Below are 24,510 nucleotides of genomic sequence, written 5' to 3'. Positions count from 1 at the left end.
TAATAATAATAATAAATCATTTCTGCTGCCTCCCGTCTGCATTATTATTGTTGTGTTTTATTTTCTCATTGTGACACAGACACACAGTCACCCAGCTCCAAGTTTGAAGGTTGTTTGTTCAATCCCTGACAGCTGAAGTTCCGTACTGCTGCTTTAAACGCTCACCTTCAGGGCACCAGACCCAGATTTGAGAAGCTCTGGACCAGAGGACGCGTCCTCAACATCAAACTTCAAACGAGGCAGAATCCAAAATCTCTCTTACCTTCCGTGCAGAAGAGCGCGAGCCAGGCGATCCACAGATTGTGCAGGTTCACCATCCTTCCTTAATCCCCTAGAAAAGGTTCTATAAACAGTTCATTCAGAAGTCTGGTCAGGAATCGGTGTATCCGGAGCTCCCGTGGTGCAGACCAGCTGCGGTGCACGGATGCACGAGAAGTCTTTGTCGTCGGCCCGAAGGTTTTCGCTCGCGCACCGAACAAAAGGCTCGAGCTACTGCATTCCTGCACACTTCGTGCAACTTGGAGATCAGCACTCGCGCCCTCGCGCCGCGTCTCGTCCCCCCGTTAATGGATTAATGAGCGTCATTGTCCTCGTGTCCGCGGTCCCCGCGAGCTTTATTCTGCACGAGCGCACAAAGCGGCGCGTGTTAAAGCCCGAGCGCGAGCGCCCGCACCGTGCGGGACATGGTGATGCGTCCTGACCGCGCGCTCTCCGATCCGAGATCTGCAGACGCGCGCCGTCCCGCACACCGACCGACCGCTGTTGCCGTGGAGACGCCGGTGACGCCATCGATGGGTAGAGGGGTGGGTGAGAGGAGAACAGGTAACGCAGGGAGGACGCCCCCGTGCGGACGAACACGTGCACCGCATGCTGCACTGGTGCAACACCCAGCATGCACCTGCAACACTGTACAGCGTTAAAACGCGGTGGCCCAGAGTATATGGACACCCACCTTAAGTATTGATTTCAGGTCAGTGATATGCATTCGTTGTAGCAACAGTTTGGGGAAGGCTCTCTCCTGTTCCATCATGCACAAAGCGAGTTCCATAAAGACTCCACCGACCTGCACTGAGCCCTGACCCTATTTTTATGAAACATCTTTGGGATGAATTGGAACTTTGGATTCTGTGATTGAAAAAGCCCGACCTCACATATGGTACAAATTCTTTAATTTCCTTTGGGATCAATAAAGTGTCTGTCTGTCTGTCTGTCTGTCTGTCTGTCTGTCTATCTGTCAACAGTCTATCTATCTATCTATCTATCTATCTGTCTGTCTATCTATCTATCTATCTATCTATCTATCTATCTATCTATCTATCTATCTATCTATCATCTATCTATAGTCTGTCTGTCTATCTATCTATCTATCTATCTATCTATCTATCTGTCTATCTATCTATCTATCTATCTATCTATCTATCTATCTATCTATCTATCTATCTATCTATCTATCATCTATCTATAGTCTGTCTGTCTATCTATCTATCTATCTATCTATCTATCTATCTATCTGTCTATCTATCTATCTATCTATCTATCTATCTATCTATCTATCTATCTATCATCTATCTATAGTCTATCTATCTATCTATCTATCTATCTATCTATCTATCTATCTATCTATCTATCTATCTATCTATCTATCTATCTATCATCTATCTATAGTCTGTCTATCTATCTATCTATCTATCTATCTATCTATCTATCTATCTATCTATCTATCTGTCTGTCTGTCTATCTATCTATCTATCTATCTATCTATCTATCTATCTATCATCTATCTATAGTCTGTCTATCTATCTATCTATCTATCTATCTATCTATCTATCTATCTATCTATCTATCTATCTATCTATCATCTATCTATAGTCTGTCTGTCTATCTATCTATCTATCTATCTATCTATCTATCTATCTATCTATCTATCTATCTATCTATCATCTATCTATAGTCTGTCTATCTATCTATCTATCTATCTATCTATCTATCTATCTATCTATCTATCTATCTGTCTATCTATCTATCTATCTATCTATCTATCTATCTATCTATCTATCTATCTATCTATCTATCTATCATCTATCTATAGTCTATCTATCTATCTATCTATCTATCTATCTATCTATCTATCTATCTATCTATCTATCTATCTATCTATCATCTATCTATCTATCTATCTATCTATCTATCTATCTATCTATCTATCTATCTGTCTGTCTGTCTGTCTGTCTGTCTGTCAACAGATGCTCCAAAACAACAGTGAACAAGCTTACAGTCAGGTGTCCACATACTTTTGGCCATACAGTATATTTTTATGCTGTCTATGTAGAGATTTCTCATTTTTGGAAGTATTCTGATTTTTACATCCGTCCACTAACATTTGGTACAAGTAGCACAGGTACCATTCTTCCACCACAGTTCCAAAAAAGTTGGGACAGCATGAAAAAACGTCGATAAAAACAGGCAACATTGATCTAATTGATCTGCATTCACTTAAAACAGGACAAAGGCAAAATACTTAATTATTTAGCCAATTAACTAATTAACTGATTAACTTCATTGATTTTCGTATTAATACGCCCGTACTTAATCTAATGGCTGCATCATGTTCTGAAAAAGTTGGGACGGGGTCATTTTTACCTCTGTTTTACATCATCTTTCCCTCTACCTCTACAGTCAGGGGTCTGTGCTGTTAAATACTGAGCTTCATAATTCTTACATAATATGAGACGGGTCTGAACTGCAGGCAGGCCGGTGTAGCAGCCCAAACCCAAACATCACATCAACATCCATTAACCTTTATTTCAAATCGCTAATCTACCAGGGTCTGGACTGCAGGCAGGTCAGTGTAGCATCATCACTCTCTCATTACAAGGCTGTGCAGAAAGTGGGTTGGTGTCTCGTTGGTGAAAACAGACATCAGGAAGCATGTAGCTCCAAAATGTGTTTGTACCCCTGAGCGTCACCACCCCATTAGCGTTAATTAATCCTGGTGGGGTTGTTTGTTTTTGGCATGACATGACTCCATGTTTGCAGGGCTCGTTCCTGGTGAATCGAGAGTCTGCAGCTGAGTAAGAGCTTCAGCATCGTGGTGAACGTGAAGTTACAGTGTTCAGATCGGCGTCCACATTGGCAGTTCTGTCACATTCTGTTAGCTTTCCATTAGTGTCGTGTCAGGAGGAATCAGTCTCCTCAAAACAGACTCCAGAACGAAGAGAACATGACAAAAACCCTTCTGAAGAAAGCAAATCCATCCAGAAGCTTGTGTGAAGAATGCAGGCTGTGTGAGGTCAGAAAAACCTGGACACCTCAATTCTAGACTTCAGTTGACATGGAGAACCTCAAGGGTTAAATCTAGACATCAGTCGACATGAAGAACCTCAATCCTAGACATCATTTGACATAGAGAACCTCAAAAGTTAAATCTAGACATCGGCTGACATGGAGAACTTCAAGGGTTAAATCTAGACTTTAGAGGACAAAGAGAACCTCAACTCCAGACATGGAGAACCTCAAGGGTTAAATCTAGATGTCAGTTGACAAGGAGAACTTCAACTCTAGACTGTGATCAACAAGGAGAAGCTCAAGGTTTAACGCTAGACATCAGTTGACATGGAGAACCTCAAGGGTTAACTCTAGACTTTAGTTGACAAGAAGAACTTCAACTCTAGACATCGGTCACCATTTAGAACCTTAACTCTAGCGTCAGTCAACAAAGGGAACTTCAATTCTAGACATGGGTTGACATTCAGAACCTCAAGTATTAACTCTAGACGTTAGTTGACAAGGAGAACCTCAACTCTAGATATCAGTTGACACAGAGAACCAAAACTTTAGACGTCAGTTGACATGGAGAACCTCAAATCTAGACGCCAGTCAACATGGAGGACCTCAACCCTAGACTTCAGTTGACATAGAGAACCTCAGGATTTAACTCTAGACTTTAGCTGACAAGGAGACCTCAACTCTAGACACTAATTGACATGGGGAACCTCAACTTCAGACACTTGTCAACATGGACAACCTCAATTCAGATTCACATGGAGACCATCTACTTTAGGCATTGGTTGACATGGAGAACCTCAAGGATTAACTCTGGACATCAGACAAGGTGAGTCCCAACTATAGATGTTAGTCAACATAAACAACCTCAACTCTAGAGGTCAGTCAACATGAAGAACCTCAAGGGTTAAATCTAGACTTTAGCTGACAAGGAGAACCTAAACTTTAGACATTAAGTCAACATGGAGAACCTCAACTCTCGATGTCATTTGACATGGAGAACCTTAAGGGTTAACTTCAGACATCAATTGACATAGATAAACTCAACTGTAGACATCAAGTGACTTGGAGAACCTCAACTCCAGACATGAGTTGACATGAAGAACCTCAACTTAAGACATCAGCTGACATAAAGAACCTCAACTCTACACATCATTCGACATGGAGAACATCATTTTTAGACATCGGTTGACAAGGAGAACCTTAACTCTAGACATTGGTTGACATGGAGAACCTCAAGGGTTAATGCTAGATGTTAGTTGACAAAGATAACCTCAAGGGTTAACTCTAGACGTCAGGTGACATGGAGAACCTCAGCTCAGGACATTGAGTCTTAATGGACCTCACTTTGCGCACACACACACACACACACACACACACACACACACACACGTGAAGCTCTCTGAGCTTCTGTCCCTTTAGGAAGTGAATTTGTCGCATTGCTCAGTGCAGCTAATTCTGCTGATGCAGCTGCAAACTCTTCAAACATCTAAACTTTTTTTCTGCTCCTGATTAAACTTTCAGCGTTTCTGCTGAGCATCACTGATGGACGGAGGGATGAAATGTGACGGCGCTCAAACTCACGCTGGTTCTCGTATCAGTTCCTGAACTTTAACCTTCCAAAGTGTTTAAACTTTTACACCCTATTAATGTAAATACAGAGATGATGGATGAATGATTTATTGGATAGATGGATGGATGATGGATGATGGATGGATGACTTATTGAATAAATGTCTGGTTGGTTGGATGAAAGAGGTCTTTGGTTTAACCATAGGTTAGATGGATGAATTGATAGATGAGTAATTGGTTGGTTATACAGAAGAAAGGATGGAGGGATGATGGATGGATGGAAGAACCAATAACTGATGAATGAATGGATGGAAAGATAGATAAATGGGTCAGTGGATGGATGAACCAATGGATGGATGAATGGATGGGTTATATTATTGAAGAGATGTCTGGTTGGTTGGATGAATGGGGTTTTTGGTTTAACATTGGGATTAAAGCTTAGATGATGGATGGACTGACTAGTGAGGAGAATGGATGGATGAATGAATGGATTGGCAGACCTTAAAGTAAATAGCTGAAAAAAAGATTAGATGGATTGTTGGATGGATTGATGGATTTAGATGGATGTATGGTTGAATAATGGGAATAAAATGATGAAGAACCTAATGGTTGGGTGGATGGTTGGATGATTGGATAGTGAGCTAGACACAGTATAATTTGATGGATGGGTGGATGGATGGAGATGTTTCGATGGTTGTGCTCTGAATGGATCCATTATTGGTTGGGTCTTTAGGTGGCTGGTTGGATGATAGAAAACTGGGTGTATAATGACTGTTAGACTGATAGATGGATGGATGGATTGGTGGATTGGTGGATTGGTTGATGGACGGATTGATGGATTGATCGATGAATGGATTGATGGATGGATTGTAAACCCATGCATGTGGTCTTCCAGAAATAAAAGCACTTGATGCTTAATGAATTTGACCTTCTCAGTGAATCTATAAAGAAAATCAGACTAAACCTTTAAAGTTTAGTGTTTCCTTCATCTTCAGGGTTTGAATCTCGACCCCCTGCGGCTCCGTCTCTGCGTCTTGATTTCTGAGATGTTCTTAATTGCTCAGTTCCGCTTAATTACATGTATTAGTGATGAGGGAGGCTGGAGCTGCAGGAGCTGGCGGGCGTGTAATCAACTACAACCTCATGTTTATCAGATTAAATCCTAAATTAAAGGCCAGATTCTGTTTCATGCTCAACAAGCGGATGATCAGGTGTCCACTGAGTTTATAAGTTTACGTTTCTGTTTAATGCTCCAGATTTGGATCTAATCCCACCAACCAAACCAAAATCAGAACCTATTCAAAAATCTAATTATTTTCATATAATTAATAAATGGATGATTTGAAGCACAGACATAATAAATAAAATAAAAGCATTAGTTGTTGGATTAGAATTTTGTATGTTGTCATTTCTGTTTAATGCTACAGATTTAGTTCTAATCCCACCAACCAAACCAAACCAGAATCAAAGACTACTCAAAAATAAAATGCATTTTTATATAAATGGCTGATTTAAAACACAGACCTAATAAATAAAATATAAAACATTAGTTGTTGGATTAGGATTTCGGACCTGACTACCTAGTGTTGTGTCTGAATCTGAGGTTGGATAAATGGCGCCATCGTGTGGACAAACTGAGAAGTGACACATAATAATAAACACGATTATTAAAATCTCTCGTCTGTCTTTCAGATTTTATAAATGTTAAAAACCTTAAATAAAAATACATTAAAATATATTAGTAAATGAGTTCTATTCCATTCTGCACTGGATGTCTAAAAATCCATCAGCTTTACTGTAACGTGCTGAAACGAGGACGCCAAGAGGGCGCAAATACTTTTTCGCAGCACATAAAAGTGAATAAAAAGAAAAATATGAAATAATAATAATACAAAAAACTACTTTTAAATAGATTTATTGTCTGTTCATATATAACAGCATGCTGACTTTACATCATTCAGTCCAACGAAAAGGGCGAGAAGAAACGTCATCAGTCCAAATTCAGTCTGAAACATGAAGAGAAATTATTAATTATATATTCAATCATTCATTTTAACACTAATGTTGTTGGCAGGGTTGGCATGGCACGGTGGCTTGGTGGGTAGCACTGTCGCCTCACAGCAAGAAGGTCCTGCTTTAAGTGTGTGTTTAGTGTGTGAATTGCACCCACTGTGACCCTGACCAGGATAAAGCGGTGCTAAAACAGACACAGAATGAAACTGTCCCTATTTTTTTGCACTGGTGGTGCAGTGGTGAATCAGGCAAGCTCATCGATTCTCAGATCTCATCTATCAGCCGGTCGGGCGTCTAAACAGACGTGATCGGTTATGTCTAAGGCCCTGTGTTCAGAGTTTTCCTGAAACAGGTCAGATGAGATCAGATCAGATCAGTTAGGTTGAGACGTCACGGTACGGCGCTGCTGGTGGAACCAGAAATACCGGATCTGTTTTTATTTTTGATTTTCAGCCACCCTGAGATCTGCAGCTCAGATTTACTGCTCTCCTCTCTGACCTTTATTCCTTTATACAGCTTAATTACTCGCTATCTGTGTGGACACGCCCGCACCGGCCTGCACCGGTTATCCCACCCCACCACACCCCAAAACCAAATCTCTATAGTCCTCTAGCTCAGCTGATTCAGGTGGAATGATCTCTGACTTACTGATAGAAATAAATAAATAATAATAAATTAGTAAACAGTTTTCTGCAGCAAACAAGAAGCACCTAAGTGAGGGGCGTCAATCTGAAATGAACTTGAGTCCAAATACTTTTGAACAACAGCTCTGACTTTTGAACGTATGTCTTCACAATAAATAAATAAAAAAATGATTTAATTAAATAATAAATACAATAAAAGACTTACTGCAGCTTTTATTTGAAAAAATAATAATAGTTTTATTCCCTTATAATTTTATAAAATTTGCTTCTATATGAAATTCAGTTTTAAATAGTTTGAACTAGAGGATAATAATTATAATAAAAATAAAGAGAGCATTTTATGCACAGACTCCATTTAGTGGTGTTTCTATCCAGAGTGACTTACAGTTATGACTGAATACAACTAAGGGTTGAGGACCTCGCTCAGGGGCCCATCCATAAGCATCTCAGCGTTACTGGGCTAGCGTGTTTTACCGCCATGCCACTCGAGCTCTGTCTGTTATTATTATTTAATATTTTAATAGTAGTAACAGCAGTCCAGTGTCGGACGGCTCGGGTAGTGCAGCGCTAAAGTACGCTAGCCCACAAGCGCTGGCGATCCGGGATTTGAACCTTTGCGGTGCTAACGGCGGCCGAGCATCTGTGCCCACGTGATCGACTAATGTACGAGGGTTGGGGTGACCGAAACAACCTAGTTATATGAAGGTGCACTTGTCGGTGCGCTCTCAGTGCAGCTCCCAAGCCTAAAGAACTGTACCAACTGTACCTGTTTACGGCTGGATATCAGAACCCTTATATAGTAACCCTGACACATAATACACATCGGCGCTGTTTACAGAGACAGGAAACGGCCCGAGGCGCCCAGGCTGCTTTTCCTGTTTGCCACGTCTCGAGTGAGAGTTGTAAATTCGCTGGCGCTCCAGTTGGACCCGAGGCCGTGTCTCAAATCGACGACTCTCTCGTTCCTTCATGTTGAGGATTATTTATCATTGAAACAAGACGGTTTGATTTGTAGTGAATGTTTTGACAGAATGAGACGCGTCCCGCTACGACGGACAGGTAGAAGTGGCTCACCTAGTCGCTGTCGGAGGAGGACGAGCTGCCGCCGCCCTTCCCCTTGTGCTTCTTGTGTTCCTTGTTCTTCTTGTGCTCTTTGGGTTTTTTGTGCTCTTTAGGTTTCTTGTGCTCTTTGCTTTTGCCCTTATCCTTATGCTCGGACTGGTGAAACAAAACCAACAAATATAACAAGATTTTAATCAGTCAATTTATTTCAATGAATTTCTGTTAAAAGAACTTAAAAACACACAATATTTACATCCTGAGGAAATAAATACAGTACATGCACTGACAGATACTTACATTGGTAATCAGAGGATGGATGGATAATAAATATGATAAAACTATTAATAATAATGAATCATGTCTCACCTTTTTCTCCTTTTCCTTCTCCTTCGTTTTGTCTCCGTCTTTCTTCCCAAATCCGAAAATGCCCTCTACCTCATTCGCTTCAGCCTTCTTCACCTCGTCCTTATCAACAGCTGTGGGTGAGAGTGAGAGAGGGTGATGATCCGACTAAATAACGAGGAAGCATACGACGCCTCCTCAGCACTGAAGGTCAATCCCAATTCAGTGCGGCACAAAACAGTTCTCACAAAGAACTACTAACGTGCGGAGTAAATAAATTCTCGTTGATGTTTAATCTGTATGAAGGTGTGATTATACGAGTGTGGTTTATTTGTAAATTGGGGCGTCAGGGACAGTTTAAGCGTTTTCGGTACACGAAAGGAGACGTTAGCTGGCGTGCCGCGGTGATCCAAAGTAGAGCGTCTAAATAATCTGATCATGAGCTCCAAGTCTTATTAGAATCCTCTCTACTGAGGCGGCTGATCAGGTAGGTAGTAGAGGAGCAGGGCGGGTCACCAGGTTTCACTAGGAACAAAAGGAAAAACTGTGCCAGGTGTGGTGCACGGACCAGATCTGCTGGTCCCATCACTAAATGCGGGAGCAGCCGAAAAATAAATGCATAAATAAATTGATTAATTAATAAATAAATAAATAAATAAATAAAAACCTGGGAAAAAAATAAATAAAAAAATTTATAAAAAAATGAAAAAACTGGAAAAATAGAATAAATAAATAAATTAAATTCTGATAATCATGTGAATTTTGCATCGAGGATGCATCGTAATTAAAAACCTTTTCAGTATAACTTAGTGTAGAAAGGGATTTTTAAAATTCTGTTTTTGAGTTTCCTGTAAATTAAAGTTAATTAATTGCATTTTTTTTTTTTTTTTTTGTGTAGCACCGTTGCTTTGCTGGCATCTAGTGGCCAAACTTTGCTATAACCAAATATATGTTATAAACAGTATTATTTATGCATTTATGTATTTATTTATTTATTATTATTATTATTATTATTATTATTATTATTATTATTAACAATGTTAGCTAGTATAAATGTTTGGGTGTATATAAGTACAGATCTACGTGATCTGCACTTCGTTCTAAATAAATAACTACAATTAATAAACAAAGAAAGAAAACCTTACATTTAATGTTTATATTTAAAAGTGCACAAAGTTCTGGATTGAAGATCTTACCTGCAGACAGATCGAAGTCCATGGTTGTTCTCAGGTGAGTTCTGACGGTCACACTGAGGTGCACAAACTCTCGGTGTGTTTTATCAACACTAACATGAGGAAATACCATCCACACATACCCGACCACGCCCGTCCCCGGGCTGTGTTCCAAATCACACCCAACTCCCTGCGAAGTCTACATTACCTATTACCTACAGAACTAAAGTGATCCTAAACAAAAACAGCTGAGACGTGATGAGAATCAGATCAGAGAAGGACGGATGAAGGTTGGAGTTGATGGAGCTACAGAAGTTCTGATTAGTGTATAGAGTAGAACACAGTATTACAGTATCTAGTGCACTATGTAGGGAGGAAGTGTGTATTTGGGACTGAGCCATTAAAATGCTTAAGGGTGAAAACACCTGATCCTGAAATACAGGTTGGATTTAAATCAAACGTTTCTTCCTTTTAATTATTTTTTTCTTTGGCGAAGATCACGTTTCATTTTAATTCATTTAAATAAGATTATTATTTGAAAAAAAAATAAAAAAATCGAGTGAATCTATCTAGGTGGTTCAGTCCATTTACAGGAGCTCAAACATAAATCATCCAATAGGTCAAATATACCATAACAAATGAAAAACAAACAAAAACTCACACGTTTAAAAAAAATTAATCACATATAATTTTGCTGTAAGATGAAGCTGATGTGTAATTGTGTTATAAGGCAAAACAACGATCCAAAAAAAAAACCCAACAACAACAAATAACAAAGAAAAAAAACTAAACAAATAACAAAGAAATCACACACAAACAAAGCGAGTCCACCTGATTGAAAAGAAGAAGAATTTTGGTGATGTGAAACATTCAAACATGTTTTGTTACAGACAGTGTTGAGAACACTGGAGCAACATGTTGTTTAGAGGGTCCTGAGTTCGATTCCCCGTCTGGGCTGACAAAAATAAAACACTAAGAATAATTAAAAATATTTTGAACTGATAATATTTATCAGAGTATAAAGTATTTTTAAATTAATTTCCAGTATAATATTGATGACACAATAACAAAAATAAACAACAAAATAAAAACTAAAACTGTGACACAGTTTCATAAAATTCAAATATAAAAATCAACAGATTAATTAAAACAATTTATTAAGTAAAAGAAAAAAAAAAACAACGCGACTAATTCGACATTAAAAGTGAGACTCATTTCTGTTGCTCCAGGTGAGGTCTGTAACCGACAGCCCCGCCCCCTCCAGGTAAACCCACCCTTAGACTCCTCCCCCTCTGTTAACACATTACTCATGGGATCATCCAGAAGTGCTTCATATTTTCCTTCTTTTCTTCTTCAGCTCCTCCGTTAGCTCCTCTTCTAGCTCCTTCTTCAGCTCCTCTTTCAGCTCTCTCTTCAGCTCCCACTTCAGCTCCCTCTTCAGCTCCTCTTCTAGTTCCTCCTTCAGCTCCTCTTTCAGCTCTCTCTTCAGCTCCCACTTCAGCTCCCTCTTCAGCTCCTCTTCTAGTTCCTCCTTCAGCTCCTCTTTCAGCTCTCTCTTCAGCTCCCACTTCAGCTCCTCCTTCAGCTCCTCTTCTAGTTCCTCCTTCAGCTCCTCTTTCAGCTCCTCTTTCAGCTCCTCCTTCAGCTCCTCTTTCAGCTCCTCTTCTAGATCCTCCTTCAGCTCGTCTTCCAGCTCCTTCTTCAGCTCCCTCTTCAGCTCCTTCTTCAGCTCCTCTTCTAGCTCCTCTTTCAGCTCCTCTTTCAGCTCCTCCTTCAGCTCCTCTTTCAGCTCCTCCTTCAGCTCGTCTTCCAGCTCCTCCTTCAGCTCCTCCTTCAGCTCCCTCTTCAGCTCCTTCTTCAGCTCCCTCTTCAGCTCCTTCTTCAGCTCCTCTTCTAGCTCCTCTTTCAGCTCCTCCTTCAGCTCCTCTTTCAGCTCCTCCTTCAGCTCCTCTTCCAGCTCCTCCTTCAGCTCCTCCTTCAGCTCCCTCTTCAGCTCCTTCTTCAGCTCCCTCTTCAGCTCCTTCTTCAGCTCCTCTTTCAGCTCCTCCTTCAGCTCCTCCTTCAGCTCCCACTTCAGCTCCCTCTTCAGCTCCTCTTCTAGATCCTCCTTCAGCTCCTCTTCCAGCTCCTCCTTCAGCTCCTCCTTCAGCTCCTCCTTCAGCTCCTTCTTCAGCTCCTCTTCCAGCTCCTCCTTCAGCTCCTTCTTCAGGTCCTTCTTCTGATAATCTTTCAGTTTTGTTAAATTTTGTAATAAAAAAATAGAATTAAAAAGGTTTGGTTGTGCTAAACAAACCAGGTTCACAAATGAATTGATTCTTTTTATAAATGAATCCGATACATGAATCAAGCATTATAAAATATCGTTTCTTTAATGTGTTGTCAGATAAACTGATTCTGGAACTAAATTAATAAAAAGTAAAGTAAAATATCAATGTGGTTTATAAAATATAATATAAAACAAACAAAAACCAAAAAAACCTAAAACAATTATTGGACAAACACTGGATAATACAATACAAATGATTAATAAAATGATGATTATTATTATTATTAGTATCAATATTAGTATTATTATTTTATTATGATCACTATCATCGTTATTATTATTATTATATTACTTTAATTAGTAGTAGTGTCATTAGTAATGTTATAATATTATTCTTGTACAATCCAGGTTGTTTCCCAAAAGCATAGTTGGTAACTACGGTAGTAACTTACATAGTTGGAACGATGCAGTTGCGATGCAAGTGTTTTCCGAAACCGTAGTTCAAACTGGTAACTACGTTGGTAAGTTGCATAGTTTAAAACATCGTAATGTGACACAGGTGTTTCTCAAAAGCATAGTTCCACCGAACGTTCGTAACTACTGTGGTAAAGTTGTGTAGTTGCAACTTCACCTGTAGATGTGTGGTTAGAAGCCTAGTTTCTGGTGGCTACGTCATCGCTGACGTAGGACGCAGTTAAATGACAGTATAGTCACAATGCCATGAAAGCAGAAAGTTTACATTAATCTTGTTGTACGAACATTTAAAATGTCCTATTTAATCATATATTTAATATACATATTTATTATATATACACTATTCACAAAAAGTTCTGGATATTTGGCTTTCGAGTGAAATTGATGGAAAAGGTAAAAAGTTCACGCTACAGTAAAAGTCGGGCATTTAAGTAGAAGCATGCAATGGTGATTTCCTCATCTCAAACAATTTATAGAAACAAAAGCCAACGACAGTGGTGGGTATACCCCAACAAGAAATGTCAACGTCTCAATAACTTGTCATGTGCCCTTGAGCATCAATTACAGCTCGACAGCGGCCCTCAGGTCATTGAGGTTCTGGGGTACAGAGTTACGAGCCTCTAAATGGCGACTCGGCTGATCCCATAGGTTTTCTATGGGATTTGGGTCTGGAGAAAGTGCAGGCCTCTCCATTTGAGGTACCCCGGTCTCCAGCAGCCGTTCCCTAATGATGCCACCTCGATGAGCTGGAGCATTGTGGTCCATGAAGATGAAATTAGCCCTGTGTTGTTCATGCAGAGGCACAATGACTGGATTAATGATGTTATTTAAGTAGGATGGGCTTGTCACAAAGTGTGGGGCAGTTCTGTATTGACTGGACACACCTGCCCACACTGTAACACCACCAGCACCAAAGGCTCGTCTGGTGACAACAGTGGCTGATGCATAGCGCTCTCCTTGACATCTCCAACATCGTTGGTGGCCATCATTTCTGCTCAGCTTGAAGAAGTGAAGTTTTTTTTCTTTAAGATGAAGATTTGTATATAATTCGAATTATTTTACTTATAATAATTCTAATATATTAATATTGATTATTTTTACTCTTATTTAAAAGTAATTGCTATTTCTATTAAAGTTTTTGTTGTTGGTGGTGGCGGTGATATGAATAGATATTATTAGATTAAATAATAGTGACGTTATTTTGGTCACAGCTCTCATATTTTGGCCTAAAATTACAAAGTTTGTGAGTTTCTGCACGTTTCACGCTGTGGAAATCAGAGCAAACGCGTCTGGAAACATTGTAGTTCAGATTACTGTGGTTCAAACCAACGTGGTTCGAACTACTGTGGTACCAACATGGTACGACAGTTTCGGGAAACAGTCATACTTCAGATGTTTGTTAGTTTAACGATGCATCGTACTATGGTAGTTCAATGCTAACCTCCGTGGTTGTTCGGGAAACGCACCCCAGTTTCTCCTGACCTACACTTTGTTGTAAATGAATAACTTCAATTAAATAAATAAATAAATGCAAAAGTGCACAAAGTTCCAAAACTAATTAATTAATAAATACAATTTAAATGTAATATTCTTTTACCTGATGATGTATAGAAGGCCATGATTGTCCTCAGTGACAGAGACTAGTATAGTGCTGACGTTCACACTGCAGTGTAATTTATCATCTCTTAAGTATGAGAAAATAAGATCCACCCGCACTGACCAAACCCGTTTCAGGCTGCGTTCCAACAGACCTAAAGAGAGAAAAGAAAGATAAAATATAAAAATCAACAAGCAAATTTATTAAAAACAATTTATTAAAATTAAAAGAAAAAAAACTACATGACATTCAACATTAAAAGTGAGACTCATTTCTGTTGCTCCAGGTGAGGTCTGTAACCGACAGCCCCGCCCCCTCCAGGTAAACCCACCCTTAGACTCCTCCCCCTCTGTTAACACATTACTCATGGGATCATCTACACTCTAAAAAGTAATTCAGATGGCCTTTAACCAGTACTTAAATATATGCACTGCTGTATGACAAAAAATCAAGTTACATTATATGACAAAATTTTTTACTTGCAGTTGTTATTTTATTGAGTTCTGATAATGCACAAATGATAAGTGTTGTTTCAACACACTATAATGAATCACCTGAACTTAAGATATTGGGTTGAACAATAAAGAACAAAATTTAGCTTCTAGCAACTTAAAATACATACACTGTACGACTTAATTTTCTCAGTAGTTTAAATTCGCCCCGCAAACACGGACAGAAACGGTCTGTGTTTTCATGGCGCGCTTTCTTCACTGTGGAGTGAGTCTTTCACAAGCAAGGTGAGCATTCTAACTGTTACAAAAAATTTTTGACCTATATATCTACAGATTTCACTTTTGTGATTTGAATAATTTGCCCGCTTTGCAGTTGAAGGTCGGCAGGCACAAACTACAAGAGCGAGAGAGCGGGAAAGAGAGAGTTTGAGTGCTATGCAAATTAGCTAGCTAGCTTTTCTTCTGAGTGGCATGGACCAACACACGATTTGGTGATATATACTGAGTAAAACTTGACTTTTTCATGGATTAAAATATTTCCAGTGACATAAAATTTCCCTGGTGAGCTATTAAAAACTTATTTTTTTTCTAGTCTATTTTACAATGTTTGTTTAGCAAAAGTAGCCAACAACTATGCTAAGATTGGCTAGCTAATTATTACGTGTTTGCGTTCTAGGTAAAAATAAACTAAACAATAAACTTTACTCATTTGTTTAATGCATATAATTTTTAAAATACTGATTTTACAGACTGATATGTGGAATTTGTTTTTTCATAGTTTTTATTGTTGTCCACTAATGGGATTTGGTAAAAGTAGATGTGTTCTGTAATAAATTATTTTTTGGTAATAATTCATGTTTCCTTGTTCTTGTATCATTCTTAAAATTGTTTTACATTCAGCAAATTCAGTGCAATGCTATCAAACATTCAAATTAATGTTTAGAGATATTAGGCTACAGGATGTTGGATCAACGTAATTCTAGGAGAAGTTGGCATAACTCAAAAAGACTAATGCAAAACGTTGCCTTAATTTTTTTTGTTGACCCAATATTTTATTTTTTAGAGTGTAGAAGTGCTTCATATTTTCCTTCATCATCCAGTGACTCACTCACCTAAATCATGTGCGTGTTTTTCAGCTCCTCTTTCAGCTCCTCTTTCCGCTCCTCTTTCAGCTCCTCTTTCAGTTCCTCCTTCAGCTCCTCCTTCAGCTCCTCCTTCAGCTCCTCTTTCCGCTCCTCTTTCAGCTCCTCTTTCCGCTCCTCTTTCAGCTCCTCTTTCAGTTCCTCCTTCAGCTCCTCCTTCAGCTCCTCCTTCAGCTCCTCTTTCCGCTCCTCTTTCAGCTCCTCCTTCAGCTCCTCTTTCAGCTCCTCCTTCAGCTCCTCTTTCAGCTCCTTCTTCCGCTCCTCTTTCAGCTCCTCTTTCAGCTCCTCTTTCAGCTCCTCCTTCAGTTCCTCCTTCAGCTCCTTCTTCCGCTCCTCTTTCAGCTCCTCTTTCAGCTCCTCTTTCAGCTCCTCCTTCAGCTCCTCTTTCAGCTCCTTCTTCCGCTCCTCTTTCAGCTCCTCTTTCAGCTCCTCTTTCAGCTCCTCCTTCAGTTCCTCCTTCAGCTCCTTCTTCCGCTCCTCTTTCAGTTCCTCTTTCAGCTCCTCTTTCAGTTCCTCCTTCAGCTCCTCCTTCAGCTCCTCCTTCAGCTCCTCTTTCAGCTCCTCATTCAGCTCCTCTTTCAGCTCCTTCTTCCGCTCCTCTTTCAGCTCCTCTTTCAGCTCCTCTTTCAGCTCCTCCTTCAGCTCCTCTTTCAGCTCCTTCTTCCGCTCCTCTTTCAGCTCCTCTTTCAGCTCCTCTTTCAGCTCCTCTTTCAGTTCCTCTTTCAGCTCCTCTTTCAGCTCCTCTTTCAGCTCCTCTTTCCGCTCCTCTTTCAGCTCCTCCTTCAGCTCCTCTTTCAGCTCCTTCTTCCGCTCCTCTTTCAGTTCCTCTTTCAGCTCCTCTTTCAGCTCCTCCTTCAGCTCCTCTTTCAGCTCCTCTTTCCGCTCCTCTTTCCGCTCCTCCTTCAGCTCCTTCTTCCGCTCCTCTTTCAGTTCCTCTTTCAGCTCCTCTTTCAGCTCCTCTTTCAGTTCCTCTTTCAGTTCCTCTTTCAGCTCCTCTTTCAGCTCCTTCTTCCGCTCCTCTTTCAGTTCCTCCTTCAGCTCCTCTTTCAGCTCCTCCTTCAGCTCCTCCTTCAGCTCCTTCTTCCGCTCCTCTTTCCGCTCCTCTTTCAGCTCCTTCTTCCGCTCCTCTTTCAGTTCCTCCTTCAGCTCCTCTTTCAGCTCCTCCTTCAGCTCCTCCTTCAGCTCCTCCTTCAGCTCCTCTTTCAGCTCCTCATTCAGCTCCTCTTTCAGCTCCTCCTTCAGCTCCTCTTTCAGCTCCTTCTTCCGCTCCTCTTTCAGCTCCTCTTTCAGCTCCTCTTTCAGCTCCTTCTTCCGCTCCTCTTTCAGTTCCTCTTTCAGCTCCTCTTTCAGCTCCTCTTTCCGCTCCTCTTTCAGCTCCTTCTTCCGCTCCTCTTTCAGCTCCTCTTTCAGCTCCTCTTTCCGCTCCTCTTTCAGCTCCTTCTTCCGCTCCTCTTTCAGTTCCTCTTTCCGCTCCTCTTTCAGTTCCTCTTTCAGCTCCTCTTTCAGCTCCTTCTTCCGCTCCTCTTTCAGTTCCTCCTTCAGCTCCTCTTTCAGCTCCTCCTTCAGCTCCTCCTTCAGCTCCTCCTTCAGCTCCTCTTTCAGTTCCTCTTTCAGCTCCTCTTTCAGTTCCTCTTTCAGCTCCTCCTTCAGCTCCTTCTTCAGCTCCTCTTTCAGTTCCTCTTTCAGCTCCTCTTTCAGCTCCTCTTTCAGCTCCTCTTTCAGCTCCTTCTTCCGCTCCTCTTTCAGCTCCTCTTTCAGCTCCTCTTTCCGCTCCTCTTTCAGCTCCTTCTTCCGCTCCTCTTTCAGTTCCTCTTTCCGCTCCTCTTTCAGCTCCTCTTTCCGCTCCTCTTTCCGCTCCTCCTTCAGCTCCTTCTTCCGCTCCTCTTTCAGTTCCTCTTTCAGCTCCTCTTTCAGCTCCTTCTTCAGCTCCTCTTTCCGCTCCTCTTTCAGCTCCTTCTTCCGCTCCTCTTTCAGCTCCTCTTTCAGCTCCTTCTTCAGCTCCTCTTTCCGCTCCTCTTTCAGCTCCTTCTTCCGCTCCTCTTTCAGCTCCTCTTTCAGCTCCTTCTTCAGCTCCTCTTTCCGCTCCTCTTTCAGCTCCTTCTTCCGCTCCTCTTTCAGTTCCTCTTTCAGCTCCTCTTTCAGCTCCTCCTTCAGCTCCTCCTTCAGCTCCTTCTTCCGCTCCTCTTTCAGTTCCTCTTTCAGCTCCTCTTTCAACTCCTTCTTCCGCTCCTCTTTCAGCTCCTCTTTCAGCTCCTCCTTCAGCTCCTCTTTCAGCTCCTCCCTCAGCTCCTCCTTCAGCTCCTCTTTCAGTTCCTCTTTCAGCTCCTCCTTCAGCTCCTCTTTCAGCTCCTCTTTCAGCTCCTCTTTCAGCTCCTTCTTCAGCTCCTCTTTCAGCTCCTCCTTCAGCTCCTCTTTCAGCTTCTCCTTCAGCTCCTCTTTCAGCTCCTTCTTCAGCTCCTCTTTCAGCTCCTTCTTCAGCTCCTTCTTCAGCTCCTCTTTCAGCTCCTTCTTCAGCTCCTCTTTCAGCTCTCTCTTCAGCTCCTCTTTCAGCTCCTTCTTCAGCTCCTCTTTCAGCTCTCTCTTCAGCTCCTCTTTCAGCTCCTCTTTCAGCTCTCTCTTCAGCTCCTCTTTCAGCTCCTCCCTCAGCTCCTCCTTCAGCTCCTTCTTCAGCTCCTCCCTCAGCTCCTCCTTCAGCTCCTTCTTCAGCTCCTCTTTCAGCTCCTCTTTCAGCTCCTCCCTCAGCTCCTCCTTCAGTTCCTCTTTCAGCTCCTCCTTCAGCTCCTCTTTCAGCTCCTCTTTCAGCTCCTCTTTCAGCTCCTCCCTCAGCTCCTCCTTCAGCTCCTTCTTCAGCTCCTCCCTCAGCTCCTCCTTCAGCTCCTTCTTCAGCTCCTCTTTCAGCTCCTCTTTCAGCTCCTCCCTCAGCTCCTCCTTCAGTTCCTCTTTCAGCTCCTCCCTCAGCTCCTCCTTCAGCTCCTTCTTCAGCTCCTCTTTCAGCTCCTCTTTCAGCTCCTCCCTCAGCTCCTCCTTCAGTTCCTCTTTCAGCTCCTCCTTCAGCTCCTTCTTCAGCTCCTCTTTCAGCTCCTCTTTCAGCTCCTCCCTCAGCTCCTCCTTCAGTTCCTCTTTCAGCTCCTTCTTCAGCTCCTCTTTCAGCTTCTTCCTCAGCTCCTCCTTCAGCTCCTCTTTCAGCTCCTCCTTCAGCTCCTCCCTCAGCTTCTCCTTCAGCTCCTCTTTCAGCTTCTTCTTCAGCTCCTTCCTTTGTGACTCTCACATATTTTGGTTCCCACACGTTTGTGCTTTTTTTTTTTTTTTTTTAGATTTTTGTTAGGTGTTTTTATTATTATTATTATTATTATTATTTACTATTATATAGAACAGTGCAGCGACGTCTTAAATCAGCTCATTTTTATTAAAAACGATATAATTGGGGTTTGGTGGGGACTCATTCAGACCTGAACTCTCTGATCCTTGTTCCACATAATCCCATCACTGCAGACCCATCAACCCCCCAATTTCATCCCCAATTTCACTCATTTCGACACCGTTTACACCCCAGAGCTCGACAGACTGAAGATCAGAGGAGCTCAGCGTCGTGTAGAAATGTAATTATTAAAAATCATCATAACAAAAACACGTTCAATTAAACAGTCGTTAATGAAGTCACAACATGTCACGTCGAGCCTGGTGGATTCAATAAATGTTTTAATGATTCATAAATCACGGGACTGTTGTGGGGGGGAGTAAAAACAGATCAGTAAACAGATCAGTAAATACACACGGGAACAATAAAGTTAAATAAAGTTCACCAGCAGTTAATTCATTTTTCACCTAACGTTAGTAAAGTTAATGTTAGAACGATTTTATTGGTTATACACACACACACACACACACACACACGGCTTTAATGCAATATAGAATAGAATAGAATAGAACGCCTTTTTTGACATACAGTACAACAAAATTCTTTCCGAAACCTTCCTTCTTTCCTTTATTTCCAAAACCTTCTTTCCTTCCTTCCTTTATTTCCGAAACCTTCCTTCCTTCAAACCTTCCTTCCTTTATTTCCGAAACCTTCCTTCCTTTCTCGCTTTATTTCCAAAATCTTCCTTCCTTCCTTCCTTCCTTCCTTCCTTCCTTCCTTCCTTCCTTCCTTCCTCTGCTCCAGGGCCCGATAGTGATGTGCTTTATACCATTTTCTTTGACACTGCATTGCACAGTGTGTGTCACTTCAATGACTTTTCAATATGACGGTATGAAGCTGGCATGACCAGAGATGGTGGGTGCCACCACTGTGTGAGTGTGTGTGTGTGTGTGTGAGTGTGTGTGTGTGTGTGTGTTGACAGCATGCCCACCCCAGGCTATTAGCCACAACACCAAAAGAACAGATGCTGCAAACACAGACAGGACATCTGCTCCAAACAAGCCTCACGCTGAGCCAAACACTATGGACAGTGTGTGTAAGTGAGTGTGTGTGTGTGTGTGTGTGTGTGTGTGTGTGTGTGTGTACGGTTTTACACACACTCGTATCTTTATTCATGTGGACGTGCATCTACACTAATGAGCCAAAACGTAAAGACTCCCTGCCCAGACGTCTCCTCCATCCTGCTGTGCCATGGACTCCACAATACATCAAGAGGTTCCCCGTGGTACCTGGTACCAGCTTCTATACGTCGTGGTCCCGATGCATCTCGTCTCCAGGTAGATCTAAGAACCTGAAGAGATCTAAGAATTTAGACATGCCCTCTTCTCGGGAGTGTAGGATGAAGGATGTACTAATCGTGGAGAACCAGCTCCTGCTTTATCAGACTCATTTTTCACTCTCATTATCTGTTTTTGTGATGGCACCCGGTTATGCCCGTCTGTACCCAGCAGTGGGCACTGGTGCTGCGTGGTGGAGCAGGAGCGGCGCTGGTACGTGGGACGTTGGTGCCGCGTGTCGGATTCAGATGACCTTGATAAATGCGAGTGTGAAAAAGGAGGCGAGAGAGATGCTGCAGGTATTGATTCAGCTGAGACAGAGAGAGGGGTGAGATGAGGGTAAATCACTCGTTTACTTACTTATTCACATCTAGGTCTAATTTAGGGCTACCAATCCACCTTCTGCATGATTTTGGAAACCAAAAGAATAAAAGGAATGCCATTCAGAATGGGAGGGCAGGATGGGGGGGGGGGGGGGGGGGGTATCTTTACCAGAGAAGAGGATCAAACCAAGGTACTCGGGACCGATATAGCTGGGCGGCATCCACTCTTACAGCCGCACCAACCAGCCACCACAACCAACCAATCAATTTGTTCTTCTAGTGTTTTCCTTGAGTTCTTTTGGCGTTCTCTTTGAGTTCTCTTTGAGTTCTCTTTGAGTTCTCTTGGAGTTCTCTTGGAGTTCTCTTGCCGTTGTCTTGGTGTGTTCCTGGCATCTTCTTGGCATTCTTTTTGAGTTCTATTTAAGTTATTGCATTTCTCTTCGAATTCTTTTGGTGTTCTCTTAGAATTCTCTTGGTTCTCTTTTGGAGTTCTTCTGGCATTCTCTTGGAGTTCACCTTGCTTTCTCTTTACTTTCTCTTGTCATTGTCTTGGAGTTCTCTTGGAATTCTCTTGGTGTTTTCCTGGCATCCACTTGGTGTTCTTTTGGAGTTCTCTTTAAGTTCTCTTGGTGCTCTTTTGTATTTCTCTTAGAATTCTCTTGGTGTTCTTTTGGAGTTCTGTTAGTGTTCTCTTGGTGTTGCCTTGGACTTCCCTTGTCATTCTTTTAGATTTTTTTTAAGTTCCCTTGGAGTTCTCTTGGTATTTTCTTGGAGCTCTCTTGGACTTCCCTTGACGTTCTTTTCGAATTATTCTTTTAAAGTTATCTTGCCATTTTCTTGGAGTTCTCTTGTCATTCTTTTGGAGTTCTCTAGAAATTCTCTTGGTGTTTTCTTGGGAGTCCTCTTGGCATTCTCTTGGAGTTCTCTTAAACTTGCTGGGAATCAGCTCTGTGAGAATCTAAAACCTGATTTTTAAGATCTCTTAAGAGCTTCCTAGACTTCCTTTATGCTTCCAAATTTGTATCAATAGTTTGTGGAAGGCCCTTTCCTGATCCTCAAATTCAGGACTATCATCACATGGCTCGACATGCAGTGAGCTCTGACATCTACATCTCTGGGATGAACTGGAATGCCGATTGTGTGACACTTATATCAGTGCCTGACCTGATACGTGTTCTTCTGACTGAATGGCCACAGATTCCCACAGACACACCCCAGAACCCCGTGTAAGGCTTCCCCTGAATAGAATAGAAGCTGAAGCCGTGGTGTCCGGATACTTTTGCTCTCAGTCAGTACGTGATCAGGACGCTCCATGCTGACCGGCACGCCGGCGGCTCCACTGATCTCAGACGAGGAGCAGAATTGGGCTGTCTGAGCTCATCAGCACTCGTTTGTAGATCAGCGTTTTACTTAATGCTCCTCAACAACCTCGAAATGAGGCATCTGTACCGAACTGCCTGAACCGAATCATAATCAGGCAGCGGCGTAACCAGGACCTGATGGATCCCGGTGCAATAATAATGAATAAAATTATGAATTAATTAATGTTATTATTTATATTATTTATGTTCAGTTTTCTTTGGCTCAGAGGTAATAATCCAGTACCTATCCCAGCTATTCCAGCCTATCCCAGCTTTTCAATGGGCGCAAGGCACACAGTAACACCCTGGATAGGGTGCCAGTCCATCGCAGGGCACACACACACATTCACCTATAGGGCAATTCAGTGTCTCCAATTAACCTGACTGCATGTTTTTGGACTGTGGGAGGAAACCGGAGCTCCCGGAGGAAACCCACGCAGCCACGGGGAGAACATGCAAACTCCACACAGAAAGGACCTGGACCGCATCACCTGGGGATCGAACCCAGGACCTTCTTGCTGTGAGGCGACAGTGCTACCCACCGAGCCACCGTGCCGGCCAAAACATTAATGAAGTAGAATTAATTTAATTGAATCAGGTAAAGAAATGAGATTTTTTTTGGGTTGCAGGAAAAAGGAAGACGTGAATCAATCAGTCGGGTCTCCCACACCTGTCAGAGCCGGCGCTAAAACATTATAGCTAATTAATTCTCCCGACACGGAGCCAACTGTGCCTCGCTAAATTATACCAATTATACCCATCAGCGGGAATAATTATTTATTAAAACCTTTTAAAGCTAAAAAGGTTCTGGATTTTTCCTTTAGGGGAGCAGGACGGACTGAATGTTTAACGAGGTGAATAATTCAGATCCGTGGAGGTGCGTGTTGGGTGGTAAGATTTACTGAAGCTCCACCTAAAGCTCGGCGTAAAGCCCCAAACTTAAACCAAGCCGCGCCCGGTCCGTATGGATCTTATTAATAATAAAACATGATAACTGAATAAATCAACACTGACCTTTTACCCTCAGCTCATCCGAATAAGCGTTTCATCAAAGGTTCTGTCCTTTATTTAAATATCATCTCTGGACATGGACGCGTATTCCAGGCGTCTCTGAATCACGCGACCTTTGGACACCCCTCGTTCAGACGAGCGGTGAAATGAAACGCCGTCTCATTTCAGTATTAACATTAAAGACTCGGATAAATCTCAGCCTAATATGCAGGTCTGTCCTTCATTCCGATACTGATATTGGCGTGCCGGGCATCAGGCCGGGGTTAAGTGCACTGAGTTAAGCGAATGGATTCCCACTGGAAATGGAGTGTGTCTGTGGGAATTGAAGCCGATTTAGTCCAATTAATCCGGTGCTTAAAGGGGTGAAGGTCAGAGCTCGTCCGAGGGAGAGCTGCAGTTACGACCTCTGCTGGCTGATCGATGGTACTGCACAGAGACGGAGGATAATAGAGATTAGTGCGTGACTCTCTGTGTGCGATACAGATCTCCATATGAGGGAGGAAAATGGGGAAAAATATTACTCAAAAATATTTTGATTCTTTGCACAGTGAGGAGAATGTTTAGAGAGGCAATAAATAAATGAATTAATAAATAAATAAATAAACAATTTTTGAGGAGGATGTTAGAGAGACAATGAATAAATAAATAGATAAAAAATAAATAAATAAAATAAACAAACATACAACTTTTTAAGGAGGATGGTTAGAGAGACAATAAATAAATAAATAAATAAAATAAACAAACATAAATTTTTGAGAAGGATGGTTAAAGAGACAATAAATAAATAAATAAATAAAATAAACATACATAAAAAATTTTAAGGAGGATAGTTAAAGAGACAATAAATAAATAAATAAAGAAATAAATAAAATAAACATGCATTTTTTGAGGAGGATGTTAGAGAGGCAATAAATAAATAAATAAATAAACATTTTTAAGAGGATGGTTAAAGAGGCAATAAATAAATATATAAAATAAACGAACACATGGGAAATAAATATTTTGCTTTTATGCACAGTAAGGAAGATGGTTAGAGACGATTTGGCATTCATTCCGGCGGAGGGGATTTCTCATTACTGCTGCAGTTACGACCTCTGCTGGCT

The 24,510-nt window shown here is 41.5% G+C and overlaps 3 protein-coding genes across 3 annotated transcripts in view; all 3 read right to left on the bottom strand.

The window, feature by feature from the left end:
- The window catches only part of igsf11 (immunoglobulin superfamily member 11), a 63,449-nt gene extending 63,098 nt beyond the window's left edge, over positions 1-351 (bottom strand). The window contains exon 1 of the mRNA XM_063016560.1: positions 263-351. Coding sequence (XP_062872630.1) covers positions 263-317 — 55 coding nt within the window. The 5' untranslated portion in view covers positions 318-351. The remainder of the gene's footprint in view (positions 1-262) is intronic.
- A 6,401-nt stretch (positions 352-6,752) lies between these two features.
- On the bottom strand, positions 6,753-10,271 carry LOC134334689 (U1 small nuclear ribonucleoprotein 70 kDa-like). Its single transcript, XM_063017114.1, has 4 exons — positions 10,111-10,271; positions 8,939-9,048; positions 8,585-8,728; positions 6,753-6,859 (listed from the first exon to the last, which is right to left on the bottom strand). Exons 1-3 carry the CDS (start codon positions 10,217-10,219, stop codon positions 8,585-8,587), a joined length of 363 nt encoding a protein of 120 aa, XP_062873184.1. The 5' UTR covers positions 10,220-10,271; the 3' UTR covers positions 6,753-6,859.
- A 1,111-nt stretch (positions 10,272-11,382) lies between these two features.
- On the bottom strand, positions 11,383-13,812 carry LOC134334288 (probable inactive protein kinase DDB_G0270444). The gene is made up of 2 exons (XM_063016528.1): positions 13,711-13,812; positions 11,383-12,304 (listed from the first exon to the last, which is right to left on the bottom strand). Exons 1-2 carry the CDS (start codon positions 13,810-13,812, stop codon positions 11,417-11,419), a joined length of 990 nt encoding a protein of 329 aa, XP_062872598.1. The 3' UTR covers positions 11,383-11,416.
- Between the last annotated feature and the right edge of the window lie 10,698 nt (positions 13,813-24,510).

The sequence above is a fragment of the Trichomycterus rosablanca genome, chromosome 20 (assembly GCF_030014385.1).
Source record: "Trichomycterus rosablanca isolate fTriRos1 chromosome 20, fTriRos1.hap1, whole genome shotgun sequence".
In the NCBI taxonomy this organism is placed as follows: Eukaryota; Metazoa; Chordata; class Actinopteri; order Siluriformes; family Trichomycteridae; genus Trichomycterus; species Trichomycterus rosablanca.
Note: the sequence above shows the minus strand (reverse complement) of the source record. Positions and strands in the feature narration are given on the sequence as shown.

Coding starts and splice junctions, on each gene's coding strand:
- LOC134334689 (XM_063017114.1), bottom strand. CDS start 10,219: ATGGTATTTCCTCATGTTAGTGTTGATAAAACACACCGAGAGTTTGTG. Junction 9,049..10,110: donor GGACTTCGATCTGTCTGCAG/GTAAGATCTTCA, acceptor TCTCACCCACAG/CTGTTGATAAGGACGAGGTG. Junction 8,729..8,938: donor AGAAGGAAAAGGAGAAAAAG/GTGAGACATGAT, acceptor TTGTTTCACCAG/TCCGAGCATAAGGATAAGGG.
- LOC134334288 (XM_063016528.1), bottom strand. CDS start 13,812: ATGGCCACCAACGATGTTGGAGATGTCAAGGAGAGCGCTATGCATCAG. Junction 12,305..13,710: donor TGGTGTTACAGTGTGGGCAG/GTGTGTCCAGTC, acceptor AAAGATTATCAG/AAGAAGGACCTGAAGAAGGA.